This window comes from Solea senegalensis, linkage group LG16, assembly GCF_019176455.1.
Source record: "Solea senegalensis isolate Sse05_10M linkage group LG16, IFAPA_SoseM_1, whole genome shotgun sequence".
In the NCBI taxonomy this organism is placed as follows: domain Eukaryota; kingdom Metazoa; phylum Chordata; class Actinopteri; order Pleuronectiformes; family Soleidae; genus Solea; species Solea senegalensis.
The window spans coordinates 11,200,663-11,220,769 of NC_058036.1; the positions used below are offsets into that span (position 1 = coordinate 11,200,663).

General features: G+C 40.3%; 1 protein-coding gene across 1 annotated transcript; it reads left to right on the forward strand.

Annotated features, from left to right (window-relative positions):
• Nucleotides 1–47: 47 nt before the first annotated feature.
• Nucleotides 48–19,105, forward strand: nol10 (nucleolar protein 10). Its single transcript, XM_044048066.1, has 21 exons — nt 48–211; nt 582–627; nt 707–805; nt 898–975; nt 1,065–1,102; nt 1,990–2,126; nt 2,239–2,304; nt 3,880–3,940; nt 4,486–4,571; nt 5,920–5,998; nt 6,787–6,936; nt 7,360–7,426; nt 8,462–8,514; nt 9,953–10,079; nt 12,402–12,481; nt 12,632–12,730; nt 13,945–14,037; nt 15,084–15,260; nt 17,113–17,426; nt 17,556–17,658; nt 18,661–19,105. Exons 1-21 carry the CDS (start codon nt 146–148, stop codon nt 18,841–18,843), a joined length of 2,202 nt encoding a protein of 733 aa, XP_043904001.1. The 5' UTR covers nt 48–145; the 3' UTR covers nt 18,844–19,105.
• Nucleotides 19,106–20,107: the final 1,002 nt, after the last annotated feature.

Consider the following 20,107-nt stretch of genomic DNA (forward strand, 5'->3'; position numbering starts at 1 on the left):
ACTCGGTGTAGTTTCTATCCGGACCTATGTCGGCAACACTCCCTCTACTTCCTGTTTTTGCATCGCAGCAACAACGTGTTAATGCAGTGCTCTAGTGTGTCGTTGTAAGTGTTATGTGCGACCAGTGTCTAACTCACTTGCTACAATGCAGATATCCAGTGTTAATGATGTAAAGATTTATAACTTAAGCCATGGGAAGTCACTTCCAGAGGTAAGAAGCTTGTCTTGATCTTAAAGCGACGTTTATATGAAGTTATTGCTCACCACTAACCAAGCGAGTTTACTAACAACTAATATGTTCATAAAAGCATTCCCAACAGTGCGTTTTGTGACAAACAGTATTATTTTCAGTATATTCACTAACAAACAGAATTATTGTAACCTATCATGTGAATAAACAAACACGTGTATATAGTTGGACATCAGTTAACACTTAGTCCAGCCTTCATCCATCATCCTACACATTTCTCACCTCAGTGATGTACCTACACTAAAATAAACCACACGCCTACGAGACATGTACTTTGATTCAATACTTATCTATATGTCACATCATCCTCATATGTCTTCCTTCAACACAGTGGCTCTCGGATCGGAAGAAAAGACAGCTACAAAAGAGTGATGTTGGTGAGTTGAGTGTTACTGTTGATACACTTTAGTCGTGCATGCCATCATTTCTGACTTTTATTTTCTTTGATTCCTTCAGACCTCCAGCGCAGGATCGAGCTCATCCAGGACTTTGAGATGCCCACAGTGTGCACCTCAATCAAAGTGTCCAGAGATGGGCAGTTCATCCTGGCAGCAGGTAGGATGAGCTATGGACAGTGAGCTTAGAGAGAACCTTCATGTTGTCGTTTCATGTCTTTGATTTTTGAATCTTCTGTTAATGGGTTTTAGGAACTTACAAGCCCAGGATTCGCTGTTATGACACATATCAGCTGTCCCTGAAGTTTGAGCGCTGTCTGGATTCAGATGGTAAGTCAGCAGATGTATTCACATGTTCTTTGGCTTTCTTGTCAGTGAGGACTGAATTTGACAGGTTTGATTTTTGTCTCCCTCCCAAGTCGTTGCATTTGACATCCTGTCTGATGACTACTCAAAGGTAAGACATTGGGCATGTGTTGCCCCGACACTTTGCCAGAGATTTTTTAATTGTTTTTTATAATTAGAGCCATTTTATCACTTAATCCAGGTTTTTTTAAATTGTTGTATGAATTATTGACATATTATCATATTATCAGCTTGAACTTTTCAAAGTGTGCTGCCATCTTCCAGAACCAGCCTGGGACATCAACAGAAAAAAACACAGATTTCAACAAAAGGCTTGCCTAATAAATAAAAAATCTATGGCAACTCACAAAATGTATTTGCCATGTTTACTTGCTGTTACACAACCTTTTGGTAGGAGCTTGTAAACCACCAAAGTTCATAGAGAAATCCAGCAATCTTAAATCGCTAGACACAGGAGTTTTCGTTCCACTGCTGCCTCCATCATTATTTTGTGACTCTGATGTCTGAAGTCCTTCTTTTGGAATAACCTAAGTAGACCAGCAGCTCCGGCGTCTCTGTGAGCTAGAAACACATGTTTTGGACTTTGGTGCTGGTGAGTGAGCAGTTTGCAATCTTCAGTTTACATAGGAAAAAGGCTGTCTAATGGTGAGATAAAGAGACTCCTAATTTTATCAGATTCTTAACAAAACATGTAGACTTTTCTAAGGTCAGCAATTTAAGTGAGTGGCAAAAATCCCATTGGCAGCCATCCATGTATCAGGCAACCATCCATGTATCAGGCTGGTTCTTGGCACAGTTCAGTGAGCACTGACTGTCAGCGCCTTGAATAATAATAAAAAAAAAAATTGGCGGCGGGTGATGGCTTTAATTTACTTATTACTCCTGCAAAGTTAATGCAATGTTGTGTCTTTGTGTCACACCAACCTCCTTGAAATGATTAGTTTTATTAATCGTGTGTTTTCTCGTGGGTGTGTGCAGCTGGTGTTTCTTCACTGTGACCGCTATGTAGAGTTCCACTCACAACACGGACGGTACTACAAGACACGTATTCCAAAGTTTGGAAGGGACTTCTCTTACCACTATCCCTCCTGTGACATCTTTTTTGTTGGTGCAAGGTGAGAGTGTGATTGACTGATACTGCTGATACTGTCATTTATCCTGTGCATGTCTCCCATGAATAAGATGGTTTAGTAATTGTGTTTTTGTTTTTTCATGTTAATTTTTCAGCTCAGAGGTTTTCAGACTGAACCTGGAACAAGGACGTTTCCTCAACTCACTCCAGACTGATGCTGTGTAAGTTTTCTGTGATTATTGATATTTCTCTGATAATTGTTGTAATTAAAGTTATAGTTTAGGCTTTTTAACATATGATTATGTTATGTACTTACACATAGTCTGGAACAAGGGCCTTTCTGCATGGAGTTTGCATGTTCTCCCCGTGTGTGCGTGGGTTCTCTCCGGGTACTCCGGCTTCCTCCCACAGTCCAAAAACATGCAATGTGGGGATTAGGTAAATTGAACACTCTAAATTGACCGTAGGAGTGAGTGTGAGAGTGAATGGTTGTTTGTCTCTATTTGTGTGTGGCCCTGCCATGGACTGGCGAACTGTCCAGGGTGTACCCCGCCTATCGCCCGATGTAGCTGAGATTGGCACAGCACCCCCCGCGACCCTCTGGTGGAGGATAAAGCGGTTAGATGATGACTGACTGACTTACACATAGTCAGAGTTTTGCATACATCACAAAAGCAGGACATATTTTGAGATGATCGGTTTTGGTTTTGGTTCTGGTTCTGGTTCTTGCACGTTGGCTGGGCATTTTTTGTGGGTGGGTGCGTGCGTGCGTATTATTTCTCATTTGCACTGTACTTGTCTGTGATCAGGGAAAACAAGCAGTGACTATCAGCAGCAATAACACTGTCAGAGGCTTGGTTTGTTCTCTTGATCTGAGCAGAGCTGTCACAGGTTAGAGGTGTAGCACCTTGTGAACATTTTACAAGGTTACACCTTAATTTTACACCTTAAGAAAGACTTAAGTTTATCTTTAAGTTTACTTTAAGCAAATACAAAGTCTCCAGAGGTCTCCAACCTCTGAGTATGTCTACAGTTGATGGTGGAGTCCTTGTCCAAATTAGAGTTATCACCTCTTGAGTCTCAGTCAAGTTACAAATCCTGGAATTTAGGAATCGAGTTGAACTCGAGTCTGAGACCTAGACTCAAGTACTACACCTCTGCATACAGCAGATGGGCTGTGTGTGCTCTCCATGATGAGGAGCCACAGGAGACAGACAGGCTTAGACACTCAGAGAAAACATTGCTGCCAGTGGATACAAGGAAAACACATTGAAAGGCTCACCTAATGCCAGCTTAAGTCTATAATATCTTAATAATATATCATTTTCAGACAGCCTATTCCATCTGGAAAACTAAAGTTTGTTAACTGATCGCTTTCCGCACCAAAGTCCATAGAGAAAATCTGTGCTTTAAGCTCATAGTGTCTCTGAGCTGCTGGTCTACTGCTACATTGATTGGTAAGTTTTGTGTCTAAGGCAAATCCAGATTTTCTATATGGACTTTGGTGGGGGAGTGAGAGGTTTTCAAAGTAACACATACTCCAGTTTCTTCTTGGCAGATTAAGCAGCAAACATTTTCTGAAGATGCACTTTTAAGCTGACGAAGAAGAAAGATGCTGACTACATGTACCACCCCATTTAAAAAAAAAACTTGAACTATCACATAAACTCTAAAATCTGCTTATTATATTTATGTTGTTGTTCTACTGTAGTGCAGTCTGGCATTAACTGATGAGCTTTTTGTTGTCATGACACTCAGCTGATGTTCATAATGCCTTTTTTTCTCAACTCTTCCAGAGGGAACAATGTGTGTGACATTAACCCCGTCCATCATTTGTTTGCCACAGGCTCCTCAGAGGTAAGTTTTGTGTGTGTGTGTATGTGTGTGTGTGTGTGCGCGCGTGTGCACGCAATGAGGCAGTTATTAATCTGGCTCAAGTAAAACACTGACTGTTCATTGATAAATGTGTTCTAGAGTGTGCTAAGCCTTAAAATGCAAACCAGTATTTACATGCATATCTAAATAAACACTCTGAGGATGAAATGCATTTTGTGATGCATTTGCTCTGCTATGTTAGTTGTTTACAGCACATTAGTTATATTGAACATGACTCACCAGAGGAAAACCACAAACAGACGAGCCAGGTCGAGCCAGCTGTCTTCTAACAACAAAAAGTTGAGGGTTTGATTCCCACATGCCGATTGCTCCTGATGGCTATGCTGGCAGTGTGTGAATGGCTATGAATGATGTGTAATAGAAGAAAATGCTGGACAAAAACGTGCTGTGTGAACAGGTTGAATGGCTATTTTGTAGTGTAAAGCAGCTTTTAGTAGTCATTGTGATTATGTTGCTTTATAAATACAGACCTTTAACCATTTACCATTCTTCTGTTGGATCACCAGGGAAGGGTGGAATGCTGGGACCCTCGTGTCCGGAACAGAGTGGGCACACTGGACTGTGCCCTGAGCAGCCTCACTGAAGGAACAGAGTGAGTACCAGACTGTTGAACACCGAATGATTTCAGCTAATGTCAGACTGACAATGCTTACAGAACCACTTTAGGGATGCACAATATTGATATTGGACTCTTTGCCAATATCCAATATGCCGATATATTGGGAGAGATTTGGTCGATAACCAATACCAAGAAAATAAAGAGTCACAGAACTCCTTGCATAAAGTCCTGTGTCGCTTTCTTTTTTTTCTTAGCTGCCCAGTATAGACGCACATAACAATAGATTATTAGTACTTTAATGTATATTAAAGTTTGTGATCACAGCCACAGTGTGTGTTTCACAACTATGTTACCCAGTTCAAGGACGGGCGATAGTGCAGTCAAATGATAGTCACATGCACTGATATTTCAGCCCAGTTTAAACCTTATTGTTTACCCAAGTTGACTTTCTCTCTACTCCTTGCATGTCTGAGATACAGAACTGGGCAGGAGGAAAGGAGAGAATTGCGAAATACACTAAGAGTTTCACCAAGTGAATAATGGAGAAAACACTGAGCCTCGTCGCTGACAGGATTTGGCATGCGTACTTCTCATTACTGTAACTCCTAGACCGTTTGTGATATCTAGAAGATTCAAAAACTATGGACTGGCAATCTGTCCAGGGTGTATCCCACATTTCGCCCTATGTCAGCTGAAATTGGTACAGCACCCAGCAACCCTCATGTAGCCCTCAAGACTTTCACCAACACTTCACATATTTGTGACGTCAGCTTCTCAGTACCGTAAAAAAACAGTCGAACAACTGCCAGATATCAAAAGTGAAAGTTATCTTGGACAAAGGGACAGAAGCACTAACTCATTAAACATTTATTGCCAATACTACAGCCATAAAATCAAAATAAATCCAGGCAGCCTGATTATCATGATGGGCAAAGAGGGTTAATGATCGTGAAGTTAAGAAGCAATGCTGTACACTGTACACTGTTCACTGTGGGGGCGCACGGTCCACAAGCTCGCAGTGAGCACGCCACTGCCGACTAAATGTTGGGTAAACATTAATCGCAGTTCAAGCTGTCATTTGTGATATGTTTAAACACGCGCGTTTATATGGTGATGAAAATAGATTTACGATATATTGTGCAGCTCTACTATATGGATACACACACAAGTGTGTACTGATAATATCATGCGTCCGGAAACCACATGGCTTTTTTTCTTCACTGCCTTTATCTGTGCTCCAAAGCAATCTGTGCTTCATCTTGGCAGAAATATCCACCTCACGTCTGATTGCTGTTACTTGGTCATCCAGTCTGTCTATCAACATGATTTAGTTTTGCTGTTGTGACTCCTCTGTCGTTGTACTTTGTGTTTTTGTCAACAGAGTTCAAAGTCTGCCGTCCATCAGTGCACTGAAGTTTAATGGCTCCCTCACAATGGCAGTAGGAACCAGCACAGGACAGGTGAGGGAAACGCACTGTGTTCATTGTTTTTATTTTTTACTTAATTTACTTAATTTACTTTTGGTGCTAATCATTTAATGAAGTGGGACACTGTTTGCAGTCACTCCTGCACTGGTGTTTGAAACTCCACGTCCAGACAGAAATGGCGCGAAACGTAAACAATCTTTTTCTTTACCGTTTTCAAAAAGTTCCCTGTAAAGACAGGGACGGGCCCTCACTCAGTATCAATAGGCTGTAGCTTCATTATATTTTTACTCAATACCTAGCTGCCAGCATGGCATGACATTTCTCCTCTTTGTCCTTTCTTTGGTCAGCTCTCGCTGAATTGGCCGATGCCAGACAAAGTCCCGTACTTTTCCAAAGGCCTTCTTTCGGACCTGGTGTTGGCATCTGTCCTCACTTATCCAATCACAAAGTGAACTATGTCTGTTTACACCTGGCAGTAAAATGCATCCTGGATGCATCTCCCATGACAGTTAATCATAAACATGATTCTCTTTATTCCCTGCACTTTGAGCGCAAGCTTTCTAGAGTGCTGTTTTAAGAACACTTTTTACAGCATGTCCAGGAAGTCAGGAAGAAACTGCACAATTTTCAGCTGCACTAACAGTAGTGATAAAAATCTAAATATTTTTTGTAATCCATGCATCTGCTCATCAATATTATTTTTACGTAGGTTTTGTTAGCCTCACAGCAAGATGATTTCCCGGTTCGCATTGCTGCAGTTCAGAAACATGTAGAGGTTAATTGGCTAATTGTTTTAATCTAATCACCCTTTTGTGTTGAAGGTGCTCCTGTATGACCTGCGCTCCAGCCAGCCCCTGCTGGTCAAAGACCATTTCTACAACCTGCCAATCAAGTCCCTCGACTTCCACAATCAACTGGATCTAGTTGTTTCTGCTGACTCCAAGATTATAAAAATGTGGAACAAAAACAATGTAAGACCTTCTGTGTGCTGCACAAGAATCATGAAGTTTATCAGTCTCAAGCATCCTTAAATTGATTTTTATTACAGATAAATCTGTTTTGGTTCAGGCAATGGTACAGATCCGTTTTGTTGCCTTCCAAACCTCACAATTATGACACGAGAATACATCCTCATATTGGTAGCTGAAACCACACAATATGTCTTCTAACTATCAAACCAAATAATTGATAACCAGAAAAGTCATGGATTAATTTAGTAGTCGATTCAAGTAAAAGTCCTCATCACATGTCAACGTGCATGCTTCAGAAAAGCCCACATTCTCATACAGTTTGGTTTATCTGATCTCATAGCATGAAACACACACATTGAAAGCATTTGGCCAACAAAAGCAAGAAGATAATCCTTTTTTGTATTCTATTTGTATCTATAACAGGGCAAGGTGTTCTCATCCATACAGCCTGAGGCCAACATTAATGACGTGTGCATCTACCCTCATTCAGGTAAGAATAACGTTGACAAAATTACGAAATGTTAAATGCTTCTACTGTGGAAGAGAAGTGCTCGTATCTCAGTGGCAATTCAATTAGATTATGATTCAGAGGGCCATAACATATATTCAACTTTGACACTTTTTAATTCAGGCTATTCATTTGTCTGCATTGTGACCTAATATTTAAAGAGAGAATTGCATTGTATCTAAGAATGTATTAGATCAGAGGGATAGAAAAGTTTATTAAAACATTTCTATGGCTTTATATTCCAACATAAATAGCAACTGTTGTATTTGGATGAAACGCTTTTTTTTATTTTGAAAGCAAAGCAGACTCGACACTTCATGACATAACTTGAAGCAGCCCTGCTACTCCTCCAGGTGGCACTGTTTCATAGTTCATTTCACATTAGACTTCTTTGTCTTACATAGTCTGTCATTTTGTGCCAGTCATTTAATGCAAGATAAAAAACTGGAGGTGGCATTCACATTGTATTGAAAGTATTACTTTAGTTTGTGATGAGCTTCATGTTTGGAGTCAGAGTTGGAGTTTGAATGTATCATAAAGAAGTGTCCATGAAAAGTCAGAAGGGAATTTTACTGCTCAAAAAAACGCGGTCCTTCAGCAGTTTGACAAGATAAATGCCTCTTGGCTCTGCCCGCCCCGGCAAGGCTACTGTTTACACACAAACGCTCCCTGAGTGAGGATGATAGTTTTGCTTGACATAACCTGTTTTGAGATGAAGGGCACAGCAAGCAACTAATGGTAACATCATTTCTGTTGACAAAGAATTAACAGATTAAAAACATCAACAACCAAAATCACCGAAAGTTACACACTGCAGCTTTAATGTCTCTCTATAATGTAACACACACGCAACATAAGGGAATATTGAGCAATCTAATATAAATGAACACTGTAACTGAAGACTTAGGACTTAGCTCAATGCAATGTCGTGTTTCACACATGAGTGCATTAAAGTCTCAGACGATATTAGTTATTTTTCTGTCCACATTGATTTGCCTGCATGTTGTGTATTTACAGGTATGCTCTTCACTGCCAATGAAGATCCCAAGATGAACACATTCTACATCCCGGTGAGTTGGCAGCCTTTCAAGTGTAATTTTACAACCAGACATCCTGTTGATCAGATGCTCTGCCCACATATCGCAGACACCTTATTTTACGGTGCTATAAAGGATGTAAGGTGCTACAGAGCAGCTGTGTTTACAAGCCTTGGTGTTGCAGGTGATCATTATCAACATTTTCGGGAGCAAGAAAAACACAAGGGTTTGGTGGCCTTTAGTTTTTCCCATCATTTATCTGCTCCTCACATGGAACCCCCCTGGGGAGTTAGGTGGTTTTGATTAATATATGCAATATATATCCGTTTTCTTTGAGCACATCCTGTTCTTAGACCTACTTCATATTGACAGGCTGGTATCTCAGAAAACAAACAAATCGTCAGAACAGTGCGTCATGTTGAAAACCTGCTCTCTCAACCCTCCCCGACTTCTGACATAACATCTGTGCAGGAGTGGCTTGCCGCTATCAGTTTATTGATAAAACTAAACAATGACGAGGTGCTGTAGGCTGTAGTCACTGACCTTTGCCCCAAAATGTGATGCCTTATAACATCAACGTCAGTGTTGACTGAATGGATTCCACTCAACGAGCAAAAATGCAGTCACTTTTCAGATTAAACATCACAATTACATAAATCACCCTTGCACATGCATGTACTTAGGGATTAAAACAGTAAAAACAAATAAGATCATTATTTGTGGTCATGAATCAACTTTTCAGAGCCATTAAACAGTTTTTTTGGTCTTTGACTGACAGTTCATGCAATTATTGATGAGATAGTCAGTGTTGCATTAGTGGAAGTTCTGAATATTTCTTTAAGCTTGATTGATTTAGGTCACATGGTGGAGGAATGGCTAGCACTGTTGCCTTACAGCAAACTGACTCAGGTTTGCAACCAAGGGCCTTTCTGTTTAGAATCTGCATGTTCTTCCGTGTGTAAGTGGGTTTTTTTCTGGGTTCTCCAGTTTCCTCCTACAGTCAAACATCATGCAGAAGTTAAGTGGACACTCTAAATTGACCATAGGGTTGAGTGAATGAGTGTAGGTCTCTGTGATGACTGGCATCATGTCAGCTGGGAGTGGCTCAAGTGAACAGAAAATGAGAAAATGAATGGATGTATTAATCATTGATTCATACCACAAGCCCACAACGAATCAGATTACTGTTGCGTGACAAGAATAGCAGCATTTTTTGTCCCTCCAGTGTTGGGTTACAAATTGGCACAGTTCTACAGTTCCAAGAAGATAAAAAGAGAGAAGCGCAGTCATTCCTGACTATAAATGAAACATTAACCCGGACAGTTTGGCTATTTATGACTCAACAAATGCATGACAGACCTTGTACTTACTTACTCAGCAGTGTAAACCTGAACCCTGCACCTGTGTGTGTGTGTGTGTGTCTCTGTGTGTGTGTGTGTGTGTTTGTGTGTATGTTTGTGTGTATGTTTAGGCCCTGGGCCCTGCGCCTCGGTGGTGCTCCTTCCTTGACAACCTGACAGAGGAGCTGGAGGAGAGTCCAGAGAGCACAGTATACGATGACTATAAGTTCGTCACCCGGAAAGACCTGGAAAATCTTGGTGAGACCTTTTGTCCAATTTTTGTAGTCAATAAATGTAAATCAAAATGTTGCCCCAGTCCTGCTAGCTAAACTAAACCTTATCACTATGAACAGATTCTGCATGGGAATATGCAGAATCTTATACTCACACGGCTCATCATACTAAAACTCTGTTTATTCAAGAATTGCCCCACAAGACTTATTCTTTGTAAGTCAAATAGTTTGTGTTTCAGGAATCAACTGTAATGCTCCGTCATCTTTTTTGGTGACAGTAGTTCGGTGTTAGAGTGAGTCGTCTTTCAATTCAAAGGTTGTGGGTTTGATTCCTGCTCCGCGGGTCTTCATGCCGATGTGCTGGCAGTATGTGAATGGGAATGGGAATGAACGTTGAATAAAAGCGTGTGAATGGGTGAATGGCAAAACTGTAGTGCAGTGATCAAAACCAGAAAATCACTTTATAAATACAAACCATTTACCATTTGTGCTGTAAATAAAGGACATTAGACATTCAAACACAAGGGACAGAGAGAGATCAAAGAACAGAAGTTTAAACATTACAAAATATGTGTGGCTGCAAATAAATGAGGATGATTAATGTACAAAAAACTGCCCACTGATCAGAATATTTCAGCTGAGGAGGCAGTCTTTTATCCATCCTACACTAATGAGTCACTGGAATGTGGACATAATGGATATAAAGGACACATTCAGGTCAACTTGCTTTCAGATCACTCAGGACAGATGTACATTCTGGCAGTTTGTAAGAGCCAGAGCCATATTTCTCTTCTTTCACTAAATACAATTTGTCTGGAGCCGCAAAATATATTTGACCTATGAAAAAAAGCTTTGAATTAGATGATATTTCAATGAAAGTGTCTTCCATTTGCAATGTTTTGAGATTTCAGTCACTATCATAGTGAATATTAATATTTGATCCACTTTTTGCAGAAGTTCTTATTTATCTCCAGCTTGGTACTTTTCAGTTAAAGCTGGAAAAGCAGCATTACTGATTACAGCACTCAGATCTGTTAATGCAAAATTATACTTCTTAATTGAACATTTTCTCTTTTTGGATTCAAAATAGCGAATATAGAGGAATAGAGAAATGTAAGACTAAGCTCCTTTAGTGCAGGCCAGGGGTCTCAAACTCAAGACCGGGAGGGGCCACTGACTGTTTAGGGAGTGTGGCTTGTGGGTTCAAAGTTTGTGACTTCTGCTTTAGTGGAGAAGGCACCAGCACCATAGACTATTCATATCTCAGTTTACAAAATCACATTTTTTTTTAATTCAGTTATTAATTATTCATTTTAATGTAATTTTATGGCAAAGCTTCAGAGAGCCTCTGCAGAGACGCAAAAGAGCCACATGATGCTCCAGAGCCACATGTTGCAGACCCCAGAGTCAGGGAGTAGACACTTGGAAGGGTTGAATGAACATTGGAATGCAGGCTCAGCAGTGAGGAGATCAAATGACAAGAAGCTAAAAGGTGGTTGGCTGATGTGGAATGAATGGAGAGGAGGGGGAGGCAGGCAGGGGAACAGCGGTGTTGATTTACAGGAGCCGTGTAGTGTCACCCTGTTATGTAACCTCCAGTCAGCAGCAGGCAGAGTGATGAACGTTCCTGGGAAGAGCACTCACTCCCACATTCAGTGTCCCCTCTCATTTTAATGTTTGCAGTTTTTCGAAAGTAATCACAGCAGCGTGCTGTTCCATTTTCCACCAGGGAGAAACTAATCACAGGGTGGAAGTGACTGAACTCTTTGGTTGGTTTGTCTCAGTCGTGCTCATGTGACATATTTTCTCAGAATGAATGTGCCTGTAATCAACCGTTTACTACAGGGCAATTATACAAGATAGTTATGTAACCATGATGTGCATGCTTAAAGCGTAATTAAACCCCTAAACCCCTTTCTTCAGGTGTAAACCAGAGCCATCATGATTCTTATCCTCAATGATTCTAAATTAATTAAAAATTAAGAAAAATAAATAAATAATTAATTTATTAAGTAGAAAACAAAGGCTTCTGTTTTAAGTGAAACATACCCTCAACGTAACCTTTTCAGGTTATACCCAGCATACTTGTTCAGCTTAATAAATGTAAACATTTTCTTGAATTTGCTTTTCCTTTTTTCAAATATAAAAGCTTTCTAATCTTGTAAACCCTTTCCTCTAATTTCATGACGACAGCAGACTAGACCCTCAAATTAGCCGCTATATGTACTGAATCCATTTTGGATCAAAAAATGATTTTGAATCAGAAATTGTTTAGAATCGAATCGTTTATCATTTTTACTTTGTACTTTTTTTTAATTTATCACTTTATTTCCCTTCTTTGTGTCAGGTTTGTCTCACCTGGTGGGATCATCTCTCCTGAGAGCTTACATGCATGGCTTTTTTATGGACATACGGCTTTATCACAAGGTATGATGGTCATTACCTGAGTCTCAACCTTTCATTTATGTGAAATATCTATCATGCTGTTATTATGAAAAAATGGAACGCTTGGTTTTGACCGTTATGATGTTTATTTGTTTGTTTGTTTGTTTGTTTGTTGTTTGTTCTCGGCTGCAGGTCAAAAGTATGGTCAATCCTTTTGCGTACGACGAGTATCGCAAGGATAAGATCCGACAGAAGATTGAGGAGTCAAGGACTCAGAGAGTGCAGGTCAAGGTGAGAGGTCCTGTCATTATAGGTTCAGCCACTTTATTGGGTGTATATTTTTTCATATATTCTTACCCTAATTTAAATGTTATTTTTATTTTTGAAGAAAATGAATCTTATTGTATTTAAAATTAGCTTGTAAATGCACAACTGTTGACTGTAATGTGCCTTAAAACACAAAACTGCCCAATATTTAAGAAAGTTGCACTTTTCACAAGCAAAGAAATTCAGTTATGTAAGAAATATTTACTTAACATTAGACCATGTTCTTGCTTAAGCTGACTTTAAGAATTCATGCATTAGAAATTCTTCTGTTTGCACACACACCACACATTTAATACAGACCAGCAGTGAACACACAAACTAGGAGCAGCAATTAAAGCTCGAAGTAAGATGTAATGCCTTATTAACTCATTGGCTGCCATAGACGTCAATTTCATCACTGCTCTGAAAATGATGATTTAAGACTAATTTAGATAGTTTCTCTTATTACATTACATTACATGTCATTTAGCAGACGCTTTTATCCAAAGCGACTTACAAAAGTGCATTTAAACATTTGGGTACAAATAAGAGCTAGAAGTAAGTAAGAGCTCTTATAATGGGATTATTTTAGTGCAAATATTTTAGGCAAAAAAAAAAAATAGAACAATTTCCCAAGAAACAAGGCTTAGTTTACTTTCTTGAAAATCAATTTTTGCAGTGTGTCACTAATTAATTACTAATTTGCTTTGATCACATCTTAATACTTCATCTTAATACTGACGTTAGTGATAATTCATGTAAAATCACCAAATTTAGTTTGACGACGATCCATTTTTTTCCCAAAACCTCAAATCTCTTGTCTTGTTCACAAACCACATTTATTCAGTTATAATGAAAATAAAGAAAATATTCACTTTTATGAAGGTGAAACATCAGAGAACTTGCTTTATTTGTAACACTCAAACTGATTAATCGACTAGTTGTTGCAGCCCTAATAAGTACCCTACTGAACAAAATATGGAACATTAGACTTTTAGGTATTTTAATACAAAAACGTTACAAGTTGTATGTTTAATGCAAAAAAGGTTATGTGTGAACAGTATGTGAGCCAATTTAATAGCCTCTATGTAAGTGTAGGTGTCAGTAAACATTGCATGTGATGGTTCCCCAATCAAGCTGGTTGGATCTGTTTTTTTGCTCCCTGTATAATCAAACATTCTACTGTCTGCCTGAGACAGAAACTGCCCAAGGTGAACAAGGATCTGGCTCTGAAGCTGATGGATGAGGGTGATGATGAAGCAGAGTTGGCATCCAGGAAAAAGAAGGGCAAGGTGACTAAACACAGATTATTATCACATCAAGGTGCTTTATTCTCCATTTGTTCTTCCGAGATACTTGGTGCTGCTCGTGTCATGACTTTTATTATTTATATTTTTGTTTTCTGGTTTTATTAATGTCAACATTGTTGTCCAGGTGTACTGTATGCATGGTGCTACCATCTGACCCTGTATTTATCCTGAGTCTTATTTGTAAGGGGAAAAAAAAGGCCTAAATGTTTGGTGGCAACCACCTAATAGGGATTTTTGTGACCGGTATTTGCAGTTTTGATTTTATTTTGAATATAATTTTCTAAGTCAACTTTCTGTTCAATAATCACTGAATCAATAGTTAGTTGAAAAAAGTTGAGAACTTACAGATGTAATTTGCTTTGAATTGGTCTACAACAGTGGTTGGGTCGGGACACACTGATGGATCACTGGAGGTTTTTTCTGGGGTCTCCATCCAAATTTGCAGAATTTTCCCAAGCTTTAACTTGAGATTTATTTGTATATGTTTTAAGTAACGTGAAAAAATGTTTCCCTCAATTTTGGAAATTATTTTATCAAGTTACCAATGGAACATTGTATAAGGAAATTATTGCTGTAAATGAGTTGCTACATTGTTTGCTCAACAAATTTGCTCTCCTAATGTGTGATATTGTGATTTGGTTCACCATAGTTTGCCATCTTTAAAATTCCCCATATAGAAAGCTTTGGAAACACTGGTATAGCACAAAGAGCAATTAAAAAATAGAAATGTTACCAAATCTGTGACTCAGTTAAACAAATAATAAATACAAACCAAAAGAAGCAATAAATCTCTTACATTGAAATGTCATACTTTATGGCACAATTTGCAATAAATGTCAGTCTCTGTGATTTGCTGAATGTATTCTTCACATTGTGATTTCAGTTTGAAAATGATTGTTGTTGTTTGGTTCAGTTAAAACGTGAACCAAAAAAAGTTCTAATACACAAGAAACTATTTTCTGAATCTGCATCCTCTGTCTAGCCATCCACTCTAATCATTCTCACCATATTGCCTTTTGAAAATCAAGGCTCTCCCCAGCATCCTGAGCGACGACCGCTTCAAGGTGATGTTCGAAAACCCGGATTACCAGGTGGACGAGCAGAGCGAGGAGTTCCGCCTGCTCAACCCCATCGTCTCCAAGGTCGGGCAGAAGAGGAAGAAGAAGCTGCGTCTGCTGGCTCAGCAGGCTGCAGCATCCCAGCAGGTAACACTGACACTCTCAGCACCAGGTGTAAAAATTCAATCCAGAGTTGAACTGCTACTTATTCTACTTTTGCCTTCTTGCGTGTTACATAGGAACAGGCTTTTAGCCAGCAGGGCTTCCGGGCGTGATGTGATCAAAATTTGCTGATTCAAGTCTTCCGAGCAGTTGCTTCGCCGCCGCCATGTTTGTTTACCAATGAAATCTCGTGTTTAGCTCACATCTCGCATTACATTGGCCGTTTTTTCCATGGCGCGGCGTGGACGGGTGCTGTTATTGGTGGAGTATCTGACATCTTCTTCCTTGAAAATGGCTTCTTTGGTGGCAATAACTGTCGTCGAACTGGGGTAAAAACAACAAAAACGCCAGCACGATGCAACCGGCGAGAACTGTAGTGGAGAGGGAGCATGGATGTAACTGGATAGAGCACCACCTGTTTGGCTCTGTTCATTCCTATGGAGTTGCTCACCCAGCACATATGCCAAAAATGTTTCTGACTTCCAGGTTTATTTCCGGGTTATGCGGCCCATAGAGCATGCGCAGTAGTGTTACTCCCATAATGTGAAAAAGCCGTCCACGTTCTCGACTTGCTCAGCGCGTCCATGAACAACGAAAGGCATGATGGGAGTACGCTACTGACGTGCGCAAGCCGATTTCATGAATACTGTTAGCTTCGGGCTATAAACCATGGATTTGTAAATGAATGGCAAAACCAACGGTAGTAAGCTGAGCACCCCGGACCCCCCTACAATACTCGCGACACTCACCGCGCAGACAAAAGGGAACACCCTCTAAAAAATCCTTGCTAAAAGTCTGCATAGGAAGCTAGTCTTATGAGGGGATATAATTGGCGTGAGCCCAGAGGGTGATACCATGATAGTAACTAAAACTGTGGCTTTTCCACTTTCACTTCTTGTGCTGGAAGTGTGACTTAAGGGGCCATACATATGAAAACAAGTTCAGAACAATCCGCTTAAGTTTTTTTATTATTAGTATTATTATTATTGTATCAGGTTTTTATCCACATGGAAACAGCTTTTTGGCAGCACTGAACTGCTATTTTTTTTTAAAGCAGGTCCCAAAGTGGGAAAATCTCAAAACGCCATCCTTGTGTTTTCATGTTGACGCTCAATATGCTACTTAAGGATGTCATAGCCCCAACTCTCTCTTGTTTATCTTTATGGAAAATTGCTTATTTCTCTATGGAGGTCCCCCTACAGTTTAGAGGGAGTGCTTTTTTTTTTATGACACCCCCCCTCCCTTTCCCTCTCCTTGCCACGTGTGTTTGTTTTCACCGGAGCTGGTGAACACAACCCTTGGAGCCATGTCCTTGCCAGTCGGTGTCCATTTTGCACGCTTCTGTGTTTTTCAGTTCCCACCATTGAAAAAAAGCTGGTCCCATGTTTACTCATGTGTGTCCTCTCGCTCGGTCAGACAGTCTGTCCCTCTTCCTCGCTTCCTCCGACAATGGTTGCTGCTTCTTTTCTGCCAGCTCTGCCACGATGAACGTCTAAAATAATGCTATCGCTGTGTTGACCTTATAGCCGTGTGTGTGTGTGTGTGTGTGTGTAGTGCCATGAAGCAATTTGTGTTTCTCATGAGACCCGAGACTTTGTGGGACCTCCTGTTTCTGAGGACTCTGGGTCGGCGGCCCTGAATTTGCAAGGCTGGTTTTCCGCTGGTTTAGGGAATAGGGAAAGTTGAATTCCTGTGTGGATCCGGCCTAAGCTTGCAGTGCTACATTGTCCCCACAGTCATGGTCGGCTGTACTCTCTGGGAGTGTGTGTATGCTGTGTTTTCTGTACCAGAAAGATTATTTTTATTTTTTTTTAATCTTTGTGATGTCTCTGTGCAGGCGGCTGAGGATGAGGACGAGCCCGAGGGTCGAGCCAGCTCTGAGGAGGAGAGCTCAGACGACGACAAGAGCTGGGTAGATGAGGTCCGGGAGCAGCGGCGGTTGCTGCGGGAGGAGGGCCGAGACCGCCGGCGGCAGGAGAGGAAGCAAGCTGACCGCAACACAATCCTGCTGGAGACGGAGCAGAACGGAGGAGAGCAGACCTCAAACATGGCCAAGAGCAAGAAGACGAGTCGGCCTCAGTTTTATCAAATCAAAGCAGGGGAGGAGTTCAGAAGTTTTAATGACATGGCACGCAAGCAGAAACTACAGAAGTATGTCTTTGTCTCTAAATGAATGAAAATGTCATTTGAAATGTTTAAAGCTGAAGGTCAGCATTTACAGAGCCTAAATAAGGACTGTGTGACGGGTAGCATCTGAGAAATGTGTGTATGTTCTTCCAGAGCATCTCTGGAGGACCGTCTGAAGCTGGAGGAAAATTCTGAAACCAATATTGTGGCCGACACTGCAGTGGGCAGCAAACAGCTAACTTTCACTCTCAAAAAGGTAAACTGCTCATGCATCGTAGGGCTGGGTGATGTGGGAAAAAAAATGTTTCCGATTGACTGTTTTATATAATTTGATATTGAGACATATATATAAAACGATATAAATCCAATCAATATTTCTGTAAGGCTGGGCAATATGGCCTACAAATAATATTTTTTGTCCATCCATATAAACAAAATACAGTATACCCCAATGGACAAAACCATGACACCAACAGGGATTGTAATGACGTATTCAAATACATAACAGGACTTTTAATATGGAGTCAGTCCATATTAAAGGCTTTTGCAGCTATAACAGCTTCCATACCTCAAGTTTTTCCTATGGGAATTAATGTCCATTCATTCTGTAGAGCATTTATGAGGTCAGGCACTGATGATGGTTGGGAATGCCCTGGCTCACAATCTCTGTTCCAGTTCATCCTAAAGGTGCTCAATTGGGTTGAGGTCAGGGCTCTGTGTGGGTCAGTACATCAAACCATGTCTTTATAGTGCTTGCTTTGTGCACTAGGGCACAGTCATGTTGGAATAGAAAAGGGCCTTCCTCAAACTGTTGATACATATCTGGACGCATAGCATTGTCCAAAATGTGCTTGTATGCTGAAGTGTCGCTTCATTGGAGATAAGGGGCTTAGAGACTTTATTTCTTTAAATTAAGGATATTTACGTGTGTTAGAAACTAGATTCTACACACACACGATTAATTAGGCTTAAAATTAAAGAAGTGTTATTAAGTGACTTTTTTTTAATAGGATGTTCTTTTTAATTGACCTGAAAATACCATGAACCAGGTATCGCTTGAAAAAATGCAAAAAAAAAACAGAACTCTTAAGTGACGATGATTTAAACATTTTATTAAAAAGATGGACTTCAAGTTTCTTAAAGAAAAACTAATACAAAGGGATGTGTTTTTTTGTTTCGTTTTTCGTCCTTTGATTTTTTTCAAAGGAAGTCATCAGACGTTCATGTTAATCATAAATAATTATCTGCTCCTCTGCAGTCGGAGCAACAGAGGAAGCAGCAGCAGGCAGAGCATGAGCACCACGAGGAGAGGAAGAAGCTGCGGCGCTCAGCAGGACACCTGAGCAGCGCCCGGGGAAGAGGCTGGAGCGGCGGAAGAGGAAGAGGAGGAGGCGGAAGAGGAGGAGGCGGAAGAGGAAGAGGAGGAAGAGGCCGATACTGAAGAGAGCAGCCTGGAAAAATGAACAGGCATTGCTTATAAATGTCTTTTGAGATGTTGGAGATGTGTCCTTTTAAGGGTTAGCGGACACAAACTGACAGTGAGGAAATGGAGGACTTGATCATGATCAAGTTTCTTACTATTGCTCCTCAGTGGAGTTTATTGTTTTAAAGATTTGGAGAAAACAATTGTGTGTATGTAAAATAATCCTTTTCCTATTATTGTATATTGTTAAGCCAACATTGGATTAACATTGGTTACAACACTTGCTCTTCTCCTTTGTTTTTATTGCTTAAAATCACGCTATACCTCATTCTATTGACTTAAAATGTGTTCAAAGTACTGCCTGCTTTGCCGTGAATTACTCTTCAACTTGTGTGACAAGTTGGAGGGGGAGGAGGAACAAAATGTGAATGAGGAAAGGTTTTTTTTCCCTCCTTTACCAAGCCAACAGCTGTAGTTCTTGGAAATGGGCCCTCTCGGGTGTCCCTCCCATCCCCCAGTGTGCTGATGGTGTGAACGCTTCTCTGCTTTTGCGTTGGCTGCTTTCAAAGGGGAGGGAGGTGCATTTCAGCGCTCAGCATACCAAACCGGGCCCCAGGCTCATTTGAACTAATTTAATGTCACCACGCATTTTTCACTGTGACCCATCAGTTGTTTTTTGTGAAGGGATACACAACACATTACTGAAGAGGAATCCATTACATTAGTATTTTAGTCACAAACTCACCCAGAAGTTTGCTCCAAGTTGATAACATGCTATGTCATTTAATGCTACATTTTCTCCGGCCTTTTTTTATGTGATATTCATGTACATATTCCATATCCCCTGCAGATTGCTTGGATTCAGTTAATACCCTTAAAGAGAAACTGAAACTAAAAGTAAGTGACAACTGCACTTCTTTTTAGAGGTGGTAGTTGTTTTCAACTGATAAGAACTTATCAGAAAGACGACGTGTAACTGCATTTTTTTCTTGTCCGTCTCAGTTTCTGCTTGTCGAGATTAAAACGCAAGTTGAACGATGCATTCTACCATTGACTTACTATCTCCTTTATAAAAGGTGGCTTCAACTTCTACCAAAGTCTTTTTCTCCTAAAAATACTTTCAGACCTTATTTGGTCGATCTTATCCCTGGTCAGGGTCACTTTTTAATTTAATGCTTAATTACCATCTTCTGACTTCTGAAAATGTGCGTTTTCAGTAGCACAAACCAGCTACTCTTTGGCTGTAGGGCAGGATGATGTTCTCTACCACTGTCTCTGTGAT